Source organism: Anguilla anguilla, chromosome 1 (genome assembly GCF_013347855.1).
Source record: "Anguilla anguilla isolate fAngAng1 chromosome 1, fAngAng1.pri, whole genome shotgun sequence".
NCBI classification, from domain to species: Eukaryota; Metazoa; Chordata; class Actinopteri; order Anguilliformes; family Anguillidae; genus Anguilla; species Anguilla anguilla.
The window spans coordinates 81,896,098-81,920,994 of NC_049201.1; the positions used below are offsets into that span (position 1 = coordinate 81,896,098).

Below are 24,897 nucleotides of genomic sequence, written 5' to 3' on the forward strand. Positions count from 1 at the left end.
TAGGTTAGGCTTTAAACATCTACTCACCATGACTATTCACATCAGGCACATCCCACCCCCCCGACCCCCCCAGAAATATTCTGGGAAATTAACAGTGCCACTGTTCACTAATCCTAGCAGGGGTAACCGGTCTCTTTCATACATGCAACGGCGATCCCTGCTACTAGACAACTGTGCTACACGTGCTAGCCCACTCATTCGCCCAGGCACTCGGTTGACTGGTCGCTCTCTGGCTCACTCACTCTTTCACTCGCTAGCTCGCTCACTCGTTCACACGCTAGCTCGCTCACTCGTTCACACGCTAGCTCGCTCACACGCTAGCTCGCTCACTCGTTCACACGCTAGCTCGCTCACACGCTAGCTCGCTCACTCGTTCACACGCTAGCTCGCTCACACGTTCACACGCTAGCTCGCTCACTCGTTCACTCGCTAGCTCGCTCACTCGTTCACTCGCTAGCTCGTTCACACGCTCACACGCTAGCTCGTTCACACGCTAGCTCGCTCACTCGCTCACACGCTAGCTCGCTCACATGCTCACACGCTAGCTCGCTCACTCGTTCATACGCTAGCTCGCTCACTCGCTAGCTCGCTCTCTGCATAGCAGCTTAATGTGCAACGTCACCAGACTCCACAGTGGAAAAACCACCTTGCCTGCCTGCCTGGCAGTCCACGTCCCAGTGCGAGCGACCCCGCCCTGACGACACCCTATCGGTGTCTTCACACGCATGACCTTTGACCCTGCAGTGGCACAGCAGGCCCGCAGCCGTCCCCCCGGAGACTGGAGGCCGAAGTGGGACACCGCACTGGAAGAGGAGACTCTCCCGGGAACCCCTGATGTGAACCGTCAGTTTGAAGGGTGGTGCATTTCTCATCTCGCTGCTCTCATTCGGCAAAGGCAAAGTACACAACACGTACAATCAGTGGTGGGGAGGCACCGGGGAGGGGGGTGGTGTGATTAGCACTGTGCAAAGCAGAAATCTGACTGAGACCATAAACGTAAAGTCACGCTGGAGCGACAGACTACGCTCTGCAAAATCATTGAGCTTCTCCTTCACAGAATTCCTTCACGTGGGGGGGGGGGGCTGTGACTGGGAAAGTCTGTTTGAGCCATTGCCCGTGACATTCTTCCGGTTGGCAGTTCTGTGAACGTTAAAATCATCCTGTCTGTTTTTTTTTTTTTTTAGTGGAGGAGACAGACTATAACTTGCGCCAGATAATAAAATACAAAATTACCCAAAGCGTCAGCGTCTTGTGCAAAGCACCCTGCTGGAATGGCTTTCAGAATAGCAGCCAGCCCACCGCATGGAAATACAGACTAAAAGATCAGGATTTTATTCTGTGATTTGATCAGAAGCAAAAACAAAAAAAAGAACTAAACCAGGCCAGTCAGGCCTATGTGCTGTATGAACCACCCCTACCCCTCAAACATGGACCCAGACTTAAAGAGAAAGACAAACAAAATGCGAGATTTAAGGCAACAGAGGCGTAAAACAGCTACACCACCAAGCTGTGGATATGAAGAGTCAGTCTCCGTCCCTCCAAAGTCTTTTCACGAGAATCGTCCCTTAAAATGCCGCTGGGCTACAAACAGCTTGTGTGGAAGTAGGAGTAGGAGGCAGCCAATGGAAATCCAGTTCCTCTGGACCTCTTCTGGGAAAGGCAGGGGTGGGGGTACAGAGAGCGCCCCCTTGAGGCTTTAGAGAAGAAAGGGTAAGACAGGACACACGGGATACCCTCTGGGCGGTGCAGTCTCTGTGCGTTCGCTACGCCCCCTCCTGGCCAAAGCCCCGCAACTAACGTGTTAGGGGAAGATGTGATCCGGGGAGACAGAGAGAAAGAAAGGCGATTGGCTGAAAAAGGGTCCAGTCCCTCTCCAATGTATTCTCTCACCCCACCCACATTTGCAGTCTGAAGGTGAGGGGGGGCGGGGGGGTTGGCGGAGGCGGGGCTGGGCTCCCCAGGGTCGGTTCTGGGGCTCAGTGTCCCTTCACCAGGGAGTCCGACTGCCCGTCTGCCAGGCTGGGGGCAGCGGGGGCAGCGGAGGCGGCGTGCCGCCGCAGGCCCGTCTCCGTGCCGATGTGGACGGTGATGTTGGTGTAGAGGGGGAGGTGCTCGCGGCTCACGATCTCGTACTGCGCCGTGTTCATGCCGTCCTGCTTCCAGGTCTGCCGCGTCTTCGCCAGCATGTTGAACCTGCAGGGGGGGAGAGAGGAAAGAAAGAGGAGAAAGAGAAACCTGCCATCACGACCAGAGAAAGAGAAACCACCCATCACTACTGGGGAGAGAGAAACCTGCCATCACTACCGGAGAGAGAGAAACTAGCCATCACTACCGGGAGAAAGAGAAACCAGCCATCACTACCAGGGAAAGAGAAACCACCCATCACGGCCAGAGAAAGAGAAACCAGCCATCACTACCAGGGAGAGAGAAACCAGCCATCACTATCGGGAGAAAGAGAAACCAGCCATCACTACCGGATAGAGAGAAACCTGCCATCACTACCAGGAGAAAGAGAAACCACCAATCACGGTCAGAGAAAGAGAAACCACCCATCACTACTGGGGAGAGAGAAACCTGCCATCACGACCGGGAGAAAGAGAAACCAGCCATCACTACCAGGGAGAGAGAAACCAGCCATCACTATCGGGAGAAAGAGAAACCAGCCATCACTACCGGACAGAGAGAAACCTGCCATCACTACCAGGAGAAAGACAAACCTACCCGTCACGACCAGAGAAAGAGAAACCACCCATCACTACTGGGGAGAGAGAAACCAGCCATCACTACCGGAGAGAGAGAAACTAGCCATCACTACCAGAGAAAGAGAAACCAGCCATCACTACCAAGGAGAGAGAAACCAGCCATCACTACCGACGAAAGAGAAACCAGCCATCACTACCGGGGAAAGAGAAGCTAGCCATCACTACCGAAGAAAGAGAAACCAGCCATCACTACCGGAGAAAGAGAAACCAGCCATCACTACAGGGGAAAGAGAAACCAGTCATCACTACCGAGAGAAAGAGAAACCAGCTATAACTATCATGGAGAGAGAAACCAGCCATCACTACCGAGGACTATTGCACCCAGTAAGATTACAGGCATTACTCTATACAAACACTGGACTATTGCACCCTGTAAGACTGAGTGCATTACTCTATACAAACACTGGACTATTGCACCCTGTAAGACTGAGTGCATTACTCTATACAAACACTGGACTATTGCACCCTGTAAGACTGAGTGCATTACTCTATACAAACACTGGACTATTGCACCCTGTAAGACTGAGTGCATTACTCTATACAAACACTGGACTATTGCACCCTGTAAGACTGAGTGCATTACTCTATACAAACACTGGATGCTTCCAGTGAAAGTGTTCGTGTGCAGAAGGAGCTGTACCTCCGGGGGTTAATTTCGTTGCCCTGGTCCAGCTTGTGTTTGATCATCTTATAGCGCCCCACGTTCAGCGCTGGCCGGGCGATCAGCATCCCGCCCAGAGACACCCTGAGAGAGAGAGAGAGAGAGAGAGAGAGAGAGAGAGAGAGGGGGGAGAGGGAGAGAGAGGGGAGAGAGAGAGAGGGGGAGGGAGAGGGAGAGGGGGGGAGAGAGTGAGAGAGAGAGAGGGGAGAGAGAACTCTACGGAGCGATAGAGAGGGAGAGGGAGACAGGGGGAGGGAGAGGGAGAGAGAGAGAGAGAAGGTGGAGGAGGAGGGAGACAGAAAAAGGGTGTAGGAGGGAGAGAGAAGGTGGAGGAGGAGGGAGAGAGGGGGAGGGAGAGAGAGAGAAGGTGGAGGAGGAGAGAGAGAGAGAGAGAAGGTGGAGGAGGAGGGAGAGGGGGGGAGGGAGAGAGAGAGAAGGTGGAGGAGGAGAGAGAGAGAGAGAGAGAGAAGGTGGAGGATGAGGGAGACAGAGAAATGGTGTAGAAGGGAGAGAGAGAGGGAGAGCGAGAAACAGAAAGACCAAAAATGAGAGAGAGGGACAGAGAGAGAAAATGAAAAATAAACAGAGGAATAGAGGAAGACAGAGAGAGAATGGGAGAAAGCAAAAAAAGAGAGAAAAACAGGTCAGCTTTGATCCAGAGCACTGCAGAAGACTGTATCTGCTGCTTCTCATGCATACGCTGCATTTCAAACTGCGTTTTTTGCGTTTCCCATTCTTTCCCTTCGCCCCTGCGTGGGACGGCTCTTTGGCACTCACCGGATTCCGATGTCATCGTCCTCACCCCCCCAGCCCCAGTAGTTATTCGGGAATCCGTTCATCTTGAGGTACTGCGTCGGGGTCAGGGCTGACACGCCTCCAAAGTAGCTCTTATAGGGCAGCCTAGAGGGAGAGCGGGACAGAGAGCGGAGTGAACGCACGCTGGTAATGCGCACAGCGCCAGCTCTGCACTGAAGGATCACTGAGCGCTCAGATAACAAAGCAAGCAGGGAAGGGCACACACAGACGACCACAGTGACCTCCTTCAGACCAAGAGAGAGGTGAGCTACAGCAAGCTGCAATGAATCACACACACGCACACACACACGCACACGCACGCACGCACAGACAGACACACACACACAAACACACACGCACGTGCACACCCACACATCACTGATTTGTCCAGGAGAATCCCAGACATTTGGATGGATGCATGCACTTAAACATCCACTTACACTAAAAAAATGCCATAGGGGATCCTTCCTTATAGGGGATCCTTATAGGGCCAGAGGGGATCTCTATAGGGGATCTTTATAGGGGATCCTTACAGGCGGAGAGGGGATCTTTATAGGGGATCCATAAGGGGGGGAGGGGATCCTTATAGGGGGAGAGGGCATCCTTACGGGGATCTTTATGAGAGTGGCCACCCTACAGACTGGGCCACGGCAGCCATATGCACTTTTAGGCTAAATCTGTTTCACGCAGACATTTTCCTCTAAAAAAAAAAAACCCAGGGATGAAGCAGAGAGCAGAGTCACATGACCAGGCCAGCTGTGAGAAAGCCTCCCCTGAGAGGTGCGAGGTGGGAGACAGACAGACAGAAACGACATACAGACAGACAGACAGAATGGACGTACAGAGAAACAGAAAGGACGCACAGACAGACAGAGAGAAATACAAAGAGACCGACTGATATCAGCACAGACTCAGACAGAACTACAGTGTGACACATATAGCCAGACGGACAGACGGTGAGGGAGATGGAAAGCGAGACTAACTTGTAGCCGAACTTGTCCATAGCGATGGCGGCGTGTTTGGGGTGGGCGTCGCAGACGTAGGTGTTGCGGTCGTCCTCGGGGATCAGGTCCACGTCGTGGAAGAAGAGGCAGTCCCACTCCTCCTCCCGCATGGCCTCCCTGAACCCCACGTTCATCAGCTTGGCCCGGTTAAAGGTGTAGTTCCCCTCCTTCACACATGCACACAGGCGCACGCACACGCATACACACACACACACACACACGCACACACGGACACACATGCACACACACACACACGCACATACACACACACACATACACACACACACACACGCGCACACACACACGGACACACACGCACATACATACACACACACATACACACACACGCACATACACACACACACACATACATACACACACACGCACATACATACACACACACGCACGCACACACACACACACACACACACATACACACACACACGCACACACGCGCACACACACACGGACACACACGCACATACATACACACACACATACACACACACGCACATACACACACACACACATACATACACACACACACACATACACACACACGCACATACATACACACACACACACATACACACACACGCACATACATACACACACACGCACGCACACACACACACACACGCACATACATATACACACACGCACACGCGCACACACACACACAAGCACACGCAACAGGCACACCAGGACAAACAGGAACACGGTTACCACCATCATTACGCCGATCATGCGCCTTTTTTGACACTGCATTATAAAACCAATTCACTCTGCAACAAAAAAAAGGCAAATGGCTTGTCTGACTGTGGATTTAAATAAGCAGATTAACCAAATGCTTAACACGGTATTTTTGAACAGCAAAGGGCGCAGCAATTTGCTGTTCCATCACCAGAGGGCAGTATTGATCTAAACGCTTCCTCCTTCGGCCAGTAAACTGCAGACTTCGGAAATTACAGCGTTCAAGCGGTCGGCTGTCTTTGTGTGTCATGTGATACGGCTCGGTCGAAGGCGGCAATCAAGTAAGAAAAACAGAGACAAAGCTGACTCGTTCCTTCTAGCGAGTAAGATTCGATTCTTTGGGGCATTACGCAAAAAAACGTCAATAAGAATAGTCTTAAAAATAACTAATTAACGTCGACAACACCCCCATATTTAGAATGTAATATTGGAGGTTTTGATGGAACCATGATAATGTAAATGCTGATTATGTTTCATTGAGCTGTAGATTGGTATGTAGTTTGTTAGTCAGAATCTGCTATAGCACGCATGCGATCCGGCACAATTTACATCAGTTTTAATCGCAATTTATAGGACTAGTCACATAAGTAAAATTCAAGTAGAATATTTTTGATCAGAATAATAAGACAGGTCTATATCCAGCTTTTATTTTAATTTGAACTAATAATCATCATCAATGTGAATATTAACAAGAATGGTATTCTACATCAAATAAGGGAACACCTGATTCAGGGAAGTTTAAAATATATTATGCTTTAATAAATACAAATTCAGTAGAGTAACAAAAAATTATGAGTGAAAAATCGATAATTCCCTTTGATGAATAAAATCAAAAATTATGATTGAAAAATCGATAATTCCACTTTTAATCCATTCATAAAAAAAGGAAGAGACAGCATTAAGTTAGGCCAGGTGGAGCCCGCCATTAATCTGCATTGTAATTGGCCGTATTATTTGTTGGATATTTGTTTGTTTGTTTCCTGGTGCTGCACCACTTTAATCGTGAATTAATAGCACGCAACAGTTTCCTCCAACACACCGTTTTTTTCTTGTCCCACCCCATCCCAAAGGCTCGGGTGGCATTTTTACTAAAAGGTGTTAAACGATGTTGTCACACGCCGGGGGGGGGGGGGGGGGGGGGGGGGGGGTTGGGAGGAGAGAGAGAGAGAGAGGGCGTGCACTCACACCAACACAAAATCAAAATAAATAAATACCTTCACCCTTCCCCCTTCCCCCTCAGGCGTTCCAGGCGAAAACAACAAACTAAAACAGCATATCAAAACACCGAAGGCAAAAGAAAGTAAGACGGAGTGACAGCCTGTCAGCTCGTTGCCGCTTGGCCAGCCCGCTTTCTCAGCTGACCAGCCTCGCTGCGTTCCAGCGGGGTCTCTCTCTCGTGCCCGGAGAGACGGAACTCAAAACGGGGCACACCGCACGGCGGAGAGGAACACGGCTTTAAGCACCCGGGCTGATTAGTTAACGCAGCCCAGGTGCGTGTGCCCTCCCTCCCCCACCGGCAGGCGTGGCCAGGACCAGGCCGTTCCCCCAGCGGACCGAACGCTACACATTTTTTTTGTTTTTTTTTGGGGGGGGGGGGAGGAAGCGCTTAAGTCTGTGGGGAGCAGACGCACCTGGTGGATGACGTAGATGGCGTAGTTGAGCTGCTGCCTCTGGAGGAAGGGGTGCAGGTAGTACAGGAGGAACTTGAGGTGGTGCTCCCTGCTTCTGTGGGGAATGATGATGGCGGTGCGGTGGCGAGCCTCGCAGTTGGGCGGCCGGTAGCGCCCCCCCCTGACGACCAGTGGGTTCTTCCGCTCCACCTCAGCGAGGGTCAGGCCGGAGGGGAAAGTGACATGGATCGGACCACCTGGAAATTTGTGGGGGGGGGGCTGGGTTTGAGTGACTAGTGAACAATCAGGCAGGAAACATTGCTAAATACTGTAACTCCGGAAGCTAATCTTTGAGCTGTCCGTCCATATCTGAAATACCACTGCCTATTCGAGTCTGACAAGTTCAAAGAAATGACAACAAGAGCCTGGCGGGAGGGGGGATGGGTGGGGAGGCAACTATCTTGGCAGGAACATCTGCCATCTTTAAAGCACGGCTGGTCCCAGATTAACCCGTCTCTCTGCCATCTGACCAGGTCATTCGGACAGAGACACTGCTTTCAATTTCTGTGGTGGTCCAGATTTAGGATTAGCAGCTGTCCAGATAAAGGGGGCTGGGGGGGGGGGGGGGGGGGGGGGGGGGGAGGATTAAACTGATTTGTCTTGTTGAGATGGAAGAGAAAGAGAAAGAGACAATAGAAGGAGAGAGAGGCGGAGAATCAAACAACGAAAAGAGGGAACTGTGGGGTGAATGTGTTGTGTAACAATGGAAACCCAAAGACAAAGGGCTTTTGGGACCTGACCCGCCCAGAATGTCCCGGTAAAGAAGTGATTTTTCATCTCAGTGCTTAATGCCTCCCTGTCGCCGGGCAGACTGAAGCTCAGGCACAATGCACGTGATTGGACGAGGGGATGCTCGAGTCTGGCGGGCTGTGTTCTTATTGGATTTGTGCAGGTGCAGTACCCCAGGCTGCAGGGCTGTTCTAAAAGCATCAAGAGGTCAGCAAACTCTCGCTCTCTCTGCAGCACACCAGCTGTTAAGGCCAGAGTTTGTGTTTTTTTTTTTTTTGTCTTGTTTTTGGAACACGAGCACATGCTCTGTCTGTCGGCCGCTGATCCTCTTCGGTTTAAAAAATTAATGTTTTTTGTTGTTAGTTACATAAAAGCAGAGTAACACAGCAGCATTTGCTTCACAGTTAAGCAGAAGATCTGCAGTCACTGCATCACTGCGCAGTCACTGCATCAGTCACTGCGCAGTCACTGCATCACTGCACAGTCACTGCATCACTGCATCAGTCACTGCATAGCGGAACAGCAGCCTGGAGCAGCCTGGCGTTCCCAGCATTCCCGACACAGAGCGGCCTGGCGTTCCCAGTGTTCCCGACGCAGAGCAGCCTGGCGTTCCCAGTGTTCCCGACACAGAGCGGCCTGGCGTTCCCAGCGTTCCCGACACAGAGCAGCCTGGCTTTCCCAGCGTTCCCGACACAGAGCGGCCTGGCATTCCCAGTGTTCCCGACGCAGAGCGGCCTGGCGTTCCCAGCGTTCCCGACACAGAGCAGCCTGGCTTTCCCAGCGTTCCCGACACAGAGCGGCCTGGCATTCCCAGTGTTCCCGACGCAGAGCAGCCTGGCGTTCCCAGCGTTCCCGACGCAGAGCAGCCTGGCGTTCCCAGCGTTCCCGACGCAGAGCGGCCCGGCATTTCCAGCATTCCCGACGCAGAGCGGCCCGGCATTTCCAGCATTCCCGACGCAGAGCGGCCCGGAGTTCCCGGCGCACAGCGAGGTTATTCACACCGCATGCGGGCTCCCCTCGCCGCTGCCGCCATGTCTAAACGCGCGGCTGCTACGAATGCCAGCGCTAACCCCGCGGCTCTCAATCCCGCGAGAAGCAGACAGAGAAAGCGGCCGTTAGCACTGTATGTTAATAAGCGTTAGCGGCCAGGAAGTGCAGTTGACTGCCGGAGGTAACACTGCTAAAAGACGCGAGAAGCAGACAGAGAAAGCGGCCGTTAGCACTGTATGTTAATAAGCGTTAGCTTGCGTTTGCAGTCAGGAAGTGCAGTTGACTGCCGGAGGTAACACTGCTAAAAGACGATAACGTAGAACTAGCTTGTTTGCTAGCTGACAGCCAAACAGCTAGGTATAATTTCAAGTGGGGGGCCAAACTGGGAAAAAACAGTCTTTACGGTTTTGTAAAGAAAGCTTTTGTACTAGGATTCTATGCAAAAACACAGCCACCTTCGTGGCAAAGCTGAGGGTCAGAGAGGTCTGGGTAGTGCTCATTAGAAGCGCATTAACAGCAGAAGACAGCAACAGCATCTCCTGTCACCAACCGACGCCTGAGTGGCTACGCATTATATAACCAGAGCTTCGCCGTAGTTCACGCCTTCTTCCGGGACACGATGAACGCGCCCGTTTTCGTTTTTGGATCCGTCAAGCTTCCACGTTGCGATCCGAAAGCCGAGGACCGCCGAAGCCGTACCCGTGGGGGGGGCGGTCGTAACAGCTGGGCCCTGACACAGCCGGTCCCTCAGCCCGATCTCCTGATGCGATTTTACACCAGCTTTATCAGCTAAATATATGAAGCATTAGCGCCATGCTGGTCTCCATTACGTAATGAACGCTGGAGGCCCCCGGAGTGCGCCCCCTGGAGGCCTGGAAGTATATAATGCATAAGTTCTGACCCAGTTCTGTGACTGTAAAGGCGCTTGCACAGTGTTGAACAGAGGAACGGACGTGTACCCAGACGGACAGCCCAGGACTGTCGCTCTTCATAGTTGAGTGTACTCAAGGCATCCTCATTGCACACAAACCCCCCCCCCCCTTTCTTTTATAGACAACATTTCCCATAATTCCTGCACGCAAATCTATTCATTACCACCACTTCCAGATATAGCAGCACATTTTTAAGGCTAAAACAACTGTGCTTTTAAATATATATCTTCAAAAAAGTATTTACGATGTATCACTTTCCATTTCAGGAAGGTCCCCTTGTCGGCCACCCGCCTCCCCCCCCCGCCCCCCATTTTTTGTAAATTTGTCATCGACACAACAAGATGCGGATGAGCAGAGGGACTCACCGACCAGGGGGGACTTCTTGGGGCAGAAGGGCAGGTCCTCCTCGGACACCTGCGCCCTCCCCAGGAAGGACAGGTTGGCGTAGACGTCCCGGCCCGTGTGGTTGTGGAGGGAGGAGCCCGAGAGCCCCGCGCCGGGCCCCGCCGAGGCCTCCGGGCGCCGGAAGATCCGGAAGAAATAAGTCATCCTCTTCTGGTAGCCGTCCCGGGACAGCAGCGCCATGACGACCAGCTGCACGCCCAAAATCATCACCAGGAAGCGCCATTTGGACTGCAGTTTGGCCATGGCACCGCCCGAGCACTTAGCTTAGCCTAGCCTAGCCTAGCCTAGCCTAGCTTAGCACACACAAACAAACACGCCTTTCCAAAGGACGTCGCTACGGTTACGGCCTGTGCGGCTCGCGATCGGGCGGCAACGACGTGCGACGGAAGTCACGTTCGTCGTCGTCTTTTCTTCTTTTTTGTTTGTTTTTCCCAGGTTCAGTTTTGTAATTGTTCGCCCTTTTTTTATTCAGTCGTTAGTTACGCCAGCCACAAACATCCACGAGAGAAGTTTGAAGGGGAAGCCCGTCGGCGCAGGGCGTAGTCAGTGCGTAAAACGCGTCCGTTCTCACACGGCAAGGCACTGGACCGGCTCATCAAGTGTTTCCAGGGAGAAGAGGGAAAAAAAAAAAACTGGTTTTGAGATGTGGAGAAGGAAACGGAGGGAAGAAGAAAAAATGCGGAGAGTCACATTCCTTTCGTTTTCGCGCAGGTTTTACCGCTCCTCTGGTTTCGGACTGCGTCGGCCTCCCTCCTCATCCTCACGGCGCCCCCCGACGTCCCCGCTGAACCCCCCTACGCTCCCCTCCTCCCCCCCTCCTCAGGCCCTCCCATGCCCCATGCGCTTCCTCTGCTTAAACGCGTGCATGTGTGGCGCGGCGTGGCGTAGCGAAGCTCTCCGTCTCCTCCCCTCCGCCGTCCCCTCCTCCAGACTGCCAGACGACTCTGTGATAAAATACAGCTCTCTGCGACGCGGGCCAGCTGGACTGGGCCAAAAAGAAAATAAAAAGCACCAGACGTGCAAAGGATTGTGGGTGTCTGGCTGTCCAAATTTACTTTTTTTTTTTCCTTTTTCTTTTTTCCAGAGGCAGTTTGATTGCCCCCAAGTGTGTGTGTGTGTGTGGGTGCAAGGTTGAGGGAGTATGATTATGTGTGTGTGTGTGTGTGTGTGTGTGTGTGTTGGGGGCGAGGGGTACGTGTGCGTTCGGGGTGGAGGAGGGGCAGAGAATGAGGGGGAGGCAGCCGCGCACAGCTATTGTTTCACTTCAGCCCCGTCGCCACGGAGACAGCCAATCCAGAGAGAAGGTCCGCCCTCGCCAGGAGAGGGTCTCGGTCCGCCGCCAGGGAGTCTGTTTCTGAAAGACAGGAGGAGGGCGGGGTCAGCGAGTTAATCACTTTCATCCTCTGGGCTTTTTTTTTTTTTCCAGGCCGCAGATTCTCCAGAACTGTTTCCCCAAAACAAAGAGCACTGAGGCGGCCACAGCAAACAGCCTGTGTTTACTCTCAGCTTTTATAGCACCACACAGCCCAGAGCGTCTGGATACTGCTACATGCTGGCACTTCTCTAGCCCCCCCCACCCCCGCCAAAGTGCCGATGGCACCACACGCGCTGCCAGATGGAGAATCGTGTTCAGGACTCAAACGCGCTGTTACCGGGGGAAACCGGGGTGGGGGAGCCCGTTTGGCACAGCGGGAGCGCGGAGCAAATCCGCCCGCTACGGCGAGGCGCTGGCCGCGACCTTTGACCTCTGGCCTCTGACAAGGCGGGGCGGGGCGGCGGGGCGGCGGGCTCGGGAGGGGATTTCGGCGAGCTGGGCTAATCCACCCCAGCGCGGCGGTGTCAGTGCGTCTGCACTCGCAAATCAATTACTCTCCATTAAAACGGGCTGCGCACAGGGCGCTAATCCTAATCCAGGACTGGGGCAGAGCCGACGGGCCGGGCGGGGTGGGGAGGGACGGGGCGGGGCGGGGAGGGGCCGGGCGGGGCCGGGAGGGACGGGGCGGGGCGGGGCGGGGCCGGGCGGGGCGGGGCGAGGCGAGGCGGGGCTGGGGCGGGGCAGAGAGCGTGGAGGAGAGCGTGTGAGTCTGTGCTCTACAGCCCGTTAGCGTTAGCGTTCGTCTCCTCTTCACAGGCCCTAATCCCCCCCTCCCTCCACCCCCCAGTCATGAAACCCTGTGGGAACCCTTTATAAACCCCCGCCCTTCATGGCCGAGATGGCTGGGGGGGGGCTCACACTGCAGCAATCGTTCCCTTTCTTGCCTTTTTGTTAATAAAACCGTCTCTTTTTGTGAATAAATTCATCCCTTTGCCGAGCACTGGGCTTCTCGTGCTCGGTGAGGTGACCCGCCAGGGGCTGGCGGTAAGCGCGTGACGGGAAAGGGGGGCGGGAGAGTGAGACTCTGGCGCTGCAGCGAGCGCACGCACGCGCGGGGTAGAGCAAGCGAGTGAGCGAGCGAAACGTGGCGGTTTGGACCACGTCTGCGTTTTCAGAGCCCACGACTGACCGGTGCTGCCCAGAGAACCACGTCCAGCCCAGCACACTGACCGGAGACCCGGGCCCCCCCCGGGCGCCCTTCAGCCACCGCACAGCATTGTGGGTAATGCGTAGGCACTGCACAGAGGGGGGGGGGGAGAGAGAGAGGGAGAGAGAGAGAGGGTGGGGGAGAGTGAGAGGAAGAGAGAGGGGGGGAGAGAGGGAGGGAGAGAGAGAGATGGAAGGAGAGAGAGAGGGGTGCAGAGGGGGGAGAGAGAGAGAGAGAGGGAGAGAGAGAGATGGAAGGAGAGAGAGAGAGAGAGGGAGAGGGGGGGAGCGTGAGAGGGAGGGAGAGAGAGAGAGGGGGAGAGAGATGGAAGGAGAGAGTGAGAGGGAGATGGAAGGAGAGAGAGAGAGGGAGAGAGAAAGAATGAGAGCTACAGTGGATGGAATAAAGCCTGCTAGGTTCTCTCTCCCCCCTCCCCCCTGGTTGGCCTCGTAGACCTCATTTAATGTTCAGAATTCAGCCAGGTATTAAAGCCCTGGCAAGACTGCCAAAGCAAATAAAATCTGCTTCCAACATTTTCTCTCTCTGCTCTCTCTCTTCTCATAGCAACCCCCTCCTCCTCCTCCTCCTCCTGCGTCTCCCTCTTTCTGTCTGCCTCCTTCCCCAGCTGTGTGGCGCTCAGCTCTGTCAGGAAAAGCTTTTGGAACAAGGACAGCAGCCTCTTCTGCCTCAGGCACTGGGATATATATATGCACACACACACACCCACACACAGACATGCACACGTGTACACACACACAGACACGCGTACGCACACAGAGACAACTCACACACGCACGCACACAGCACATGCGCACACACGCATACACACACATGCACACACGCACAGACATGCACATGCGCACACACACGCACGCACACACACATAGACAACTCACACACACACGCACGCACACATACACGCACATCCAATGGCAGGCTGCAGGAGGCTTGCTCCCAGTCAGGCCCATATGATGAATATGGTCTGGCTGTGGGACTCCCCCCCCCCCGCAAGTGGGCGAGCCAGTCAGAGAGGAGAGAGAGATGGAGAGAGAGAGAGAGAGATGAACTGAGAGGGTGAAACAATAAATAAGATGGAGAGAATGAGAGTAAGAATGCAAAATGAATGTTTGAGAGTCAGAAAAGCATTTGAACTGAAGTTAAGAAAGTGAGAGAAAGAAAAGAGAGAGAGAGAATGAGAGAGCGAGAGAGAGAGAGAGAGAGAGGGGAAATATAACACTAACACATCTGGTCTACATCAGTCAGATCTGGGGTAGTGAAGAGAGGGAAAGAGGGAGAAAGGAAAAATAGGGAAAGAGGGAGAAGGGAAAAGAGGGAAAGAGGGAGAAAGGGAAAAGAGGACAAAAGCCGGAACGTTCACGTTCTGCCCGTCAAACGGCGGGCGTGGCGTGCCCGCGCAGCGCCAGTCTCCGCTGCATGCCCGCGTATCCCGGGGAGAGGGCCTGGCCATCGCCACGGAAACGCAACGCCACGCAAACAGGCGTCCGCGCCAGGCTGGCAGGAGGGAGTGAGGGGTGGGGGGTGGGGGGGGGTAAGAAGGGGAGAGTGCCGCCTCCTCCTCAGCATCAGCTTTCCGTCTCAGGCCACTTCCTGCGCTCGCAGTAACAGCCGAAAATGATCTGAAGATCAGATTGCAGACTGCAATCGAAAAGAAGCGGAATGCAAATACAAACGTCGCATTTCAGTTACACTCACAGATATTTTCATATTGAGTGACTGTTTGCGTACACACACACTCACACCATTTTTACTTAAAAAAATGAAACTGCCAGTTTGTGCTCAGACTATACTCGTGGCCCAGAAGAAATAATTTTTTTTTTGTCTGAACTTCCATGTCAAGTGGCTCCTACGCAACATCTTTATTTACACAAGCCTCATAAACACATTACATCAAGGAAATCTCTCTGAGTTGTATCTTATTACTACGTGGCTTCTAGGGATAATATCTATGGGACTCGGGTGGCCAGATCTGAGAGACAGCCCAGTGACGCACGCTGAGTCATCAGACTCTAAACAGTACCCATGTGGGGGGCTGTGGGTGGGCCTGCTGGTTATCCTGTTAATTAATTACACACACGGTGTTTGCCAACAGCACAGCAACCTGAATTCCGCGCAGCACAGGAGACCTGAAACCCTGAAATCACGGCTCAGAAGGGCGTTCCTGACGGGATGTGGCATTTCCGGCTGAAACACCGCAACGCTCCAATACGCCCCAGCTAACGAGGAACAGCTGGCAACCCGCGTCGCGGCGAGAAACGATACAAGAGTCTGAGGAGAACTGGCACACACACACGCACACACGCGCACACGCACACACGCGCACACAAACACACACACACGCACACACGCGCACATGCACACATGCGCACACGCGCACACAAACACCACGCACACGCACACACACACACAGCACACACGCGCACACGCGCACACGCGCACACGCGCACACACGCACACAACACACGCACACGACACACACACACACACCACATGCACACGCACACAAACACACGCACACACACACACAAGCTCACCGGTCCAGTTAAACTCACATCAAACTAACACACCGCCACTACTACCATGTAAACATATTCACATTCCATTTGTGAGCTCAGTTTTTGGGACCGCCGGCCACACAGTCCACGTGGAAACCTGGGTGTGGAGCACAGTCGCTCCCCGCCGCTGAAACGACCCCGGGCTCAACGGAACGCTCCGACTTTCCTCAGAAATCCGATCCGTTTTACTTGTTACCGTTTTACCTTTTTACAGCAATCTGTCCCAAAGACGACGCTTTACAGAGTAGTAGCAGAAAAAGAGCAACAACAAAAAAACCAGGCCTGAACCCCCAAATACCAAGCATATAAGGTTAAAAAAAAAAACAACTCACAGTGGGGGCGGGGGGGATGGGGGACCCTCAAACGGCAGAGAGGGAAAAACTCCCCAGTTGGAAGAAATCTGGGGAGGAACCCGGCTGTAGGGGGGGAGCCCATCCTCAGCTGGCTGGCCCGGTGTGTGAGCGAGCCAGTGAGAGCTCGGCATACGCAGGTCCCTTTCCCACAGCGCTAATTATCCTAACAAGTACAATTAAGCAGTCACCTGCACACCTCTGTCAGACAGCGCGTACGGTTACCGTCCGGTTAGCCGCATGAGAACACACCCCAAACTGCGACGGCAGGTCTGGCTCCTGTAACTGACCGAACCCGAGACCGGGGTTCTGAGCGCATTAGCCAGAGAAGAGAGGAGCCAGGCCGTCTTTCAGAAGAAAAAAAACAAAAAAAAAAAAAACAACATTTGAAAGTCCGAGACTCTGCAATTCACGCTATAGCTACTTTCAAGAACGCAATAAGACTGTTTCCGTAACAACGGATACCCCTGCATATGCTTCGGAATATTATTTTTTTACTGACAACGCGAATATCCTGGACAGCTCATCCCCGTCTGAGCATTTTAACTCAATGAGTCAGAGACAGACAGGCTGTTTTAATGGACAGTCTGCACTTTCTGTTTTACTAAACGCTAAGTAGGTGATACAGTGTTGTCTAGATCGCCAGCACCAGTTAGGCAGGGTAACGTAGGGGTACGCTACTGAGAGCAGCTGTGATCAATGACGGAGAAATCACGCAGTTAAAGTGATATCCAGGGAGGGGGACTCCCCAGGTACAGTCCACACAACAGCCAAACTGCCAGGAGAGCAGAAGGCCCTCTCTCTGTGCTGCGGTCCCTTACCCCATCCGCCCCTGTCTGAACACAGGGACACTTCAGGAGAGGACGGCAGACCATCTGCTCCCCTTTTTTTATATTTCGGGAGACCCTAAAAATTCCAAAGGTGCGATGGAGCGATATCCCACAGGCGGGGGGGGGGGGGGGGGGCCGAGGGCCGAGGACGGTCCAGCTGGAGGAAGTCAGACGGTCGCAGAGAGCAGCGGTCTCCAGTGAGGGAGTCGGGGGGGGATAGCTAAGCTAAGCTAACACTCGCAAACCGCGCATGAACTACAGGAAGAACGACGCCCGTTAGGAGACGACAGGCAGAGTACGATGGCTCTGTTTGTGTGGGCGGGAGGATTTAACCCACGCAACCAGTCCTGTATTTCCACAGGAGGAGCTCGCTAAGTCAAACGGCAACATTCCCAACGAAGGTGCAGGGCGGAGTCACCTGTAAGGTTCTTAGAATAGTGATGGGAAAAGCACAGAAGGAATGTACAAGTGCGTCTCTCTGTGGAGGAGCAACACAAAGGAACTGTTGACATTCACACTTCAGGCACAAAGCAGATGCTCTTATCCACAACAACTCACACAGCTCACATTCTTCCACTCACAGTCCATTTATACAGCTGGACATTTACTAAACCAACTCAGCTTAAGCTCCTCGCTCAGAGGCGCAACCACTGTCCTCCGCAGGGGAGTATAACCAGCCCCCTTCCCCCAAAAACACTCAGAAATAAAGGTACGAAGAAATACCTTTTGCAAGCCGAAAAATATACAATGGGGTGACATTAGCTCAGGAGGTAGAGCGGTCTGGAGCTGCAAGGTTGTCGGTTCGATCCCCAGAGTGTGTTGAAGTGCGCTTGAGCAAGACACCTAACCCCCCACTGTGAGTCCGAGTGTGTGTGTGTGTGTGTGTGTGTGTGTGTGTGTGTGTGTGTGTGTGCGAATGGGTGAATGAGAGGCATTCACTGTAAAGTGCTTTGCGCAGTTGTTGCAGGAAAATACACCGTAAAAATGCAGTCCATTTAACATATCCACTTACAAATGTGCATTGCTGGCTAGGGGTAGAATTTTATGTACCATGCCAGACACAAGCATTTTTTTTAGGCACTTTTTAAATACCTTTTTTCCCCCCTGAGAGTGAACTGTACTTGATTACCTCCTACACAGTACTGTGCTGCCACGGAAATCAAAACAGTTGGCCACTTCCTGATCCGCGGTGAACGCGACAGAGCGGACCGTATTCAGCCAAAAGCCATCCTGCATGACCACTTCCAGGGGAACCCCGGCAACCAGCACTTACAGCACGTGCCGTTAACTTCCCGAATCACCAGGTTTCAAAATGGCCCCAGGCTTACAAAAAAAAAAAAAGAAGAAGAACGGCTGGAGGCGATGTTTCGTCTGTCGCAAAAACGTGGCGGTTTTATGTCAGCGGGACCAAGGGTGTTACCGGGACGACCGGTTTCCGTGTGAGGCAGGCCTCGGGCCCGGGTCCGCTGGAGAGGTAGGGGCAAAGCTAAGGCGGGTGCAGTTTAACCAGAGGCCCAGAGGTGCAGAAACTTTTAACTTTTAACAGGGTCCCGGGGCCCAGCGCGTCCTCAAACGCATTCCTCGCCCGGCGACCCTCCCGGCTCTCTCTCTCTCTCTCTCTCTCTCTCCTCTCTCTCTCTCAGGGCTACAGCGCGTAGGGCAGGCTGCCGTCCCTCCCCAGATCGTTCGCCCTCACCGTGCTTGTGCAGCACGCGCGTTTCCACCACCCCCCCCTCCCACTCCCCCTCCCACCCATCACTACTGGGACAGCCATTACTGCTGCCGTGATCATAATCCAATGGGGTATCTTGGCGACGGGCACCGTGGGGACAGAAGCACATCCACTCATAACAAGCAAGGCACAAACAGAGGCGAGGGAGGCCAAGGTGTGCCCTCCAACAGGGGCCTAACTTTAAAACATGCCCCCCCCGGGGATGGCGGCTGGTTGCCGAGACGACCTGCCGCGGTGATGGGGGGGGAGGGGGGGAGTGGTGCCTTCCGTACCCGGGATGACAGGCGTCACCCCAAACACACCCCAGCTCTTAAATTCTGCTTTGATTGGTTGATTGATCGATCGTACCTTTCCCTGATGGCTTCTGACTTGCACATACGAACACATGAATGTTTAATCAGGAGAAGGACTCAGCCGTTCTTCACTTGTCATTTCGTCGACTCTGGAGACCATCGAGCGCTCCGTCTCCCAGCCTCTCAGCGGCATTATCCCGCCTTCCATCCACCCATCCACCATTTCTTTAGTTTTCTGAGATTCATAAATATATTTATTAGAGGTTTAGAAACAATCTGCATTTAAACTGCTAACGGACAAGCCGCTAAAAGTCACCAATGACATAACATGTCAGCCATATACATTACATTACATTACAGGCATTTGGCAGACGCTCTTATCCAGAGCGACGTACATATAAACGAGGTCAGTGCGTTGAAGTCACGTGCTTGGGCAATTTCCTGTTTTGGTGAGAATGAACGCAGTAAAGACAAACATAAAACATGACGATGTAAGAGGCACAATAATATCAGGGTCGTATATCATGATATTGGGCAAGAATAGCATAAAACGTAGGCTACTTATCGGTATTGGTACGGATGCTGAGGCTAAGGCGATATGACAACGCAACACACGTGCGCCCGTGGCAAAGCATTTGCTGAACCACCAATTATAAATTAAGTGAAAACATCCTGCTCCTAAAGTAGCCTAATCATAGTCACAAGAACCTCTTACTCATTATTAATTTCAAATTTATTGTTTACGGAAACCAAGCTGACAAGCGACGCAATACAGAGATCGAGTAGGCTACCTCGCCTGATACACGCTCTCTGCTTAAGAGCACGCTAGCTGAAATATTTTGTTGGAAACATTACACTTGTCCCATTTTTCCTTCGTGATTTAATGTCAGTTCATCTACTTCCATGAATGTGGAGGCTTGGCCGCCGGCTGCAGTCCTGCTATGATACAAACAGGGTAACAGGAGCCAGCATGGGCAGACAGATATAAGGATGTCAGCCCAAAAAAGGCCAAATCACACATCCATTAAAAACCTTCCTGTCCCATTCTTTCATTTGTGCTGAAGCATCCCAAATCTGAATGGTGCTTCACTGCTGATCTCTGTATTTTACTAACCTTCACTTCAAAAATAATGGGACTTTGGTCCATAATGACAGGACCCTCAAAAGTGGCTAACGGGGTTTTAAAAATAAATAAATAAATAAATAAATAAATAAATAAATAATACCTCAAACAATCTTCAGAAAGCCCACACTCGTAAATGTTCCTGAAGCAAAGGTACCCTTACAAAAGCTTTCAAAAGGAACGGGAACAAAAACAAAAAAAGAAAAACCTGTTTTCAAAGCAGGTTGAATGCCAGGTTTTCAATGCCACTGTTGCCACCAACAGTATTGAACAATGCAGGCCCCAGCAAAAGACAAACACGACGGCTCCCCGAACAACCTTCGGCTCACCTGCCCACCTGCCAGCCCTTTACGGCCCCATCTGTGGGAAAGAAACAGCGCCCTATCCCCTCCCCCTATCTATGTTAGCTAACTATTTACAGCTACAAGGAAATGGCAAGAATAGAGACACATAGAACTAAAGAAAATAAAAATGAGACAGAAATGGAAACATGCCGTAGCAAAGAAAGAGAGAAAAATAAGCAGCTAGCGGAGGAAGGAGGCTTCCAAAGGTGTCTGTTCACCTGAAAATACAACTCTGTTCAATGCTGCAATACAAAAGAGAACTGGAGATCATGCGCAAAAGCTTTGGCAAAACGGAAAAGGTGAGTCGAGGATTAAGCCGCTCTCTATTCTCAATAGAACGACGATATGACCGTCACTGCGATGACATGCAGGCTTTATACACAGTTAAACCACGCACCAACCATAAACCATGAACCATGAACTAACCGTTAGCCGAGTGACAGCCGAATGCACATTACCGTGACAACGACTTGTGAGCTGCTTGAGCACATTTCTAAACCTGCCGTTCGATACTTGATATGCTGGATCTCAGAGACGAGAGCGGCCGTCAACGAACGGTCCCTTCCGAAAACATTCTAAAACCGTCTGGTCAGCTGACGAACTGCTGCTGCAGGCAGCTAGGCCAAGAAAAGTAGTTTTCACAGCTGCCAAGCGCGTAAGCTCAAACGACGCTGCCTTCTGTAAAGCCGTCGCACAAGACACACACGCAAGCATAGAACGTGAAACGCAATTCTGCGGTGTTGTGACCATAACAGCTTTTTAACATTTGCGCCCACGACAACTCCCGCGATCCCTAAAGTGGAACACATGGATGCTATGCCAAACCTGCAAAAAATAGCACACATTGCTTTTTTTTATTGCCACAAGACTGCTGGTTACAGGTGGGAGCCTAATCAAATCTGGATGGACAGACTTGACCCGTCAGTTCAAGGTTCCGAGAAAACCTTTGACAAAAGGAGCCAAGCCAGTCCAACGTTACTTCCTGAATCGGGTTGCTACAGGTTCACGCTGCACATACTAGTCACCATTTGTAATAGCTGCTCAGAAATGTCAACAATGGAGTCAACTTAAAACGAGATTGAATCAAAACCTTGGGGCGCCTGTTCAATAACTATACGCCTATACAGCAGAATGAAAATGATAATAATAACAAGCTTACCACAGACCTCAGAAATGATATTTAATTTCATACAGGGCGCAATTTAAATAATCGTAACTGTTATTGTTACTTTGGCCTGCACGTGCAGGCAAACTGTCCAAGATCAACACTGCAGCCGGAATACAGTAGGCTACACAATATTCATAAAGGTAATTTTATAGATATATTAGGCCAATTTTATTATGTACATAACTACAACGTCTTGGCTCACTGCATGATAATGTTCTTCGATGGGAAACAATCAGAATGCGTTTCTTTTATAGAAATTATGCCAGAAATAACATCAATATGAATTAGCCTACTAGAATACAGACTTCGGCTGACAAACCAAATGTTCCTGGGGAACAAGTTCCCCTCGATCACCTCCCTTTTTACTGGTGGGAAGGAGGGACGTAGCCTACACGAAGCCTGGATTCACAATACCTCAGACCGTATTCTGTCGGACAGGGTAGGGGCTAGCAAGCGTAAACAGTTTGGGACTACATACTAAATACAGCAGTGTGTGTACAGCGTGCAGGCACCCTAACACGCCAAAGCCATGATCTGTACACATGCGTTGCGTTACGTTTTATAACAACGCAAATGGCACAAAATGCCAGAAAATCCACCAACTGATATAACAAGGAACTGTCTTTTTGCAGGCCAAGGAAAAACAGTAACTTGTCATACTGCCGATGTGTACCAGCGATATCTCACAAACATAATTTAAAAGAGCCCACTACTGACATAGCCTAGCCAACGTTGCAAATCAAATATTACTTTTTTTTTATAACTTTATGGTCATTCATAATACACAACAGACCAGATTGGGGGTACAAAATATCCCCATTGTGAATACAGCCTACGTCTACACGCCTTTAAAAAAACTAGGAGTTATTGTTCGTTTTCAGGAGAGCACACCCTCTAGGCTACAGAACGGCGTTACTACTCAAATAAACATAGTTACATTGTGTCGAAAACAACACACGGTCGTCGGTAAAAAGCCGTCTTTCCAGAAATAAGGTTAGCTTGATGAATACTTTGAATCTGATCACCAACCAAACATTTCGACATACCGCATTCGTGTAGTGGTAGTCAACCCGGTTAGGCTACTGTACGAGATATATACACGTTAGACCGGATTCTAACTATTTAGAGCATGTATTGCTTACTTAGCAGCTGCGGTTACAATCACTTTGATGACTGGTAAGCTAAATACAAACGTCGGTAAAGAAAACTTATTATTGCGTGATAACAATAACACAACTAGCTAGCAGCGGTTTGTTAGCTAAACAGACGAATAAAGGAACAATCGAGGCATCTTAAGTCAAACACAAACCCAAGTCCAGAGTTCAATCGTATATAGCCTATACAGTTCACTAAAGCACGCCAACAGCAAGTAAACGAGCTAAGTTGTTAGCCTAGTAGCAAAATATGGGCATGTGGCTTAATATTCGGCTTACGTGTTTTTCCTGGTTCTCTTCTACCCGGATCAACCGACGGAACCCTTCGCTTTTCGTCTCGCCTTCCTTCTTTACCTTGAATTGTACCTTCTTGTCTCACCCCTCCCGAATCCCGACTTGTGCTGATAAAAACCGACGAAGTTAAAAACGAAGCTTCATTTCAGAAGCACAGGAAGTGATGTACTGCAACTGGGATGGTGACTGACTGACTGGCGACGGTGGACGCGCAACGTTTTTTCAAAGGGTTTTGTCATGTAGGCTACACCCCTCCCATATCCTCCGTAGTCAACTTCATTCGCCCCATCCACTGCGTGCGTCGAAATTTCCACTAGCATCTCATAACCTAGCTGTGCGTGCTGGGGATTCAAAAGGCACCCCTGTGAACTTTAAAAACCATGCAAATCAAATCTGCCTTTAAACAATGTCGAAGGGGAGCTATTGTCTATTCCCACGATGAAGGATGATAAATGCAATTGTTTTTCTCAGCTCAGGTATTATTATTATTATTATTATTATTATTATTATTATTATTATTATTATTATTATGCTCTGGACTGTGTGTGTGGGGGGGGGGGGGGGGGGGGGGGGGGGGGGAGGGGGGAGGGGGGTGTGGTCACTATCACAGCAAGTCACTATGCATTTTGATTACACATTTATCTTCTTGCCAGCAGACAGTCTTATTAAAAGTGACAGCCTACTTATGGGTCATCAGTCAACCAGACATGAAGGCTTGGAAGCAAACTAATTACCTATTATAGCCTATTTTTAATTCTGTCCCGGTTGCTTATTTTAACTTGGTACGTAGGCTATCTTCCCCCTTGAACCTATGAAGGTGCTGGTAGATACTCTGTAAGAAAATGAAATGAACATTATCGGCCAAATGTTCAGTGCATGACCACACATTTACACGTACCCGTGGCCGTAGCCCTTTAAAACAGCTGTATACATTAACTTTTCATAACACCCTCGGCATGTCTGTAACACTAAATGCTGCAGAGATCGAACTACAGCACAGAAAAGCCATTCTGGGTCAGCAGGCTCATCCGTTAGCACGTAGACAGCGGTATACTGTAAATTCGTTTAGTTTCCTAACTGTTAGCCTACTGTTTTTTTATCTGCGCGTTTGTTCTGCGTCGTATGCATGGCATTGCAGGAGCGGAATAAAAAAAGTCCTTCAGGGACGATTAAGTGTCACAGTCACCAACAGTGTACACCAAATTTTAATTTCACAACCATTACATATGAGTGTAACTTACTGATATTCACAGATCAGCTGATGCACTCTTACAAGTCCTTATTTAATAATTTTCTGATCATTAGCAGTTAACCAATTACATCGCACATTCTGATAAAGGCATGTTCTAGAACCTCAAGGACAAAAAAAGCTTTGTTTTCCGTTGTAGCTAAGTTAGCATCCTTCGACTGAACTATAACCTATTCCAAGATGCAGGTCGACATATTTAGTCAATGCGTATGTTCCAAATGACATTGACATGCTAATAAATGGTGTCCATACAACACGACCGTGTTGCTCCCTTGGCAGTTATGGGTCTGACACCGTGGTTATTTTATCTACATACTACAGTCTGGCTCTTGGCCTCCCCCCTTTTAAACAACTGTAACTGTATCGGTGTCTCACCCTCATCACCCACCCCTACCCCCGAGTTGTTACAGCCATGCACTTCTCATTCAGTATTAGAGCCCTTCGCCCTCTCCACCAAAATTCTGTGGAGTCGGCTCCGAAAATAATTCTTTTTTTCTGGCCACTAGGGGGCGAACATGGTGGCAGTTCACAGGGCTTTGCTATTATGTTCCGTCACAACAACGC

General features: G+C 51.0%; 1 protein-coding gene across 1 annotated transcript; it reads right to left on the reverse strand.

Annotated features, from left to right (window-relative positions):
* Positions 1 to 1,167: 1,167 nt before the first annotated feature.
* Positions 1,168 to 23,300, reverse strand: si:dkey-199f5.8 (beta-1,4-galactosyltransferase 3). Its single transcript, XM_035379356.1, has 7 exons — positions 23,070 to 23,300; positions 10,662 to 12,055; positions 7,607 to 7,842; positions 5,202 to 5,389; positions 4,201 to 4,323; positions 3,403 to 3,507; positions 1,168 to 2,193 (listed from the first exon to the last, which is right to left on the reverse strand). The coding sequence occupies exons 2-7, from the start codon at positions 10,942 to 10,944 to the stop codon at positions 1,977 to 1,979; spliced, it is 1,152 nt and encodes a 383-aa protein (XP_035235247.1). The 5' UTR covers positions 10,945 to 12,055; positions 23,070 to 23,300; the 3' UTR covers positions 1,168 to 1,976.
* Positions 23,301 to 24,897: the final 1,597 nt, after the last annotated feature.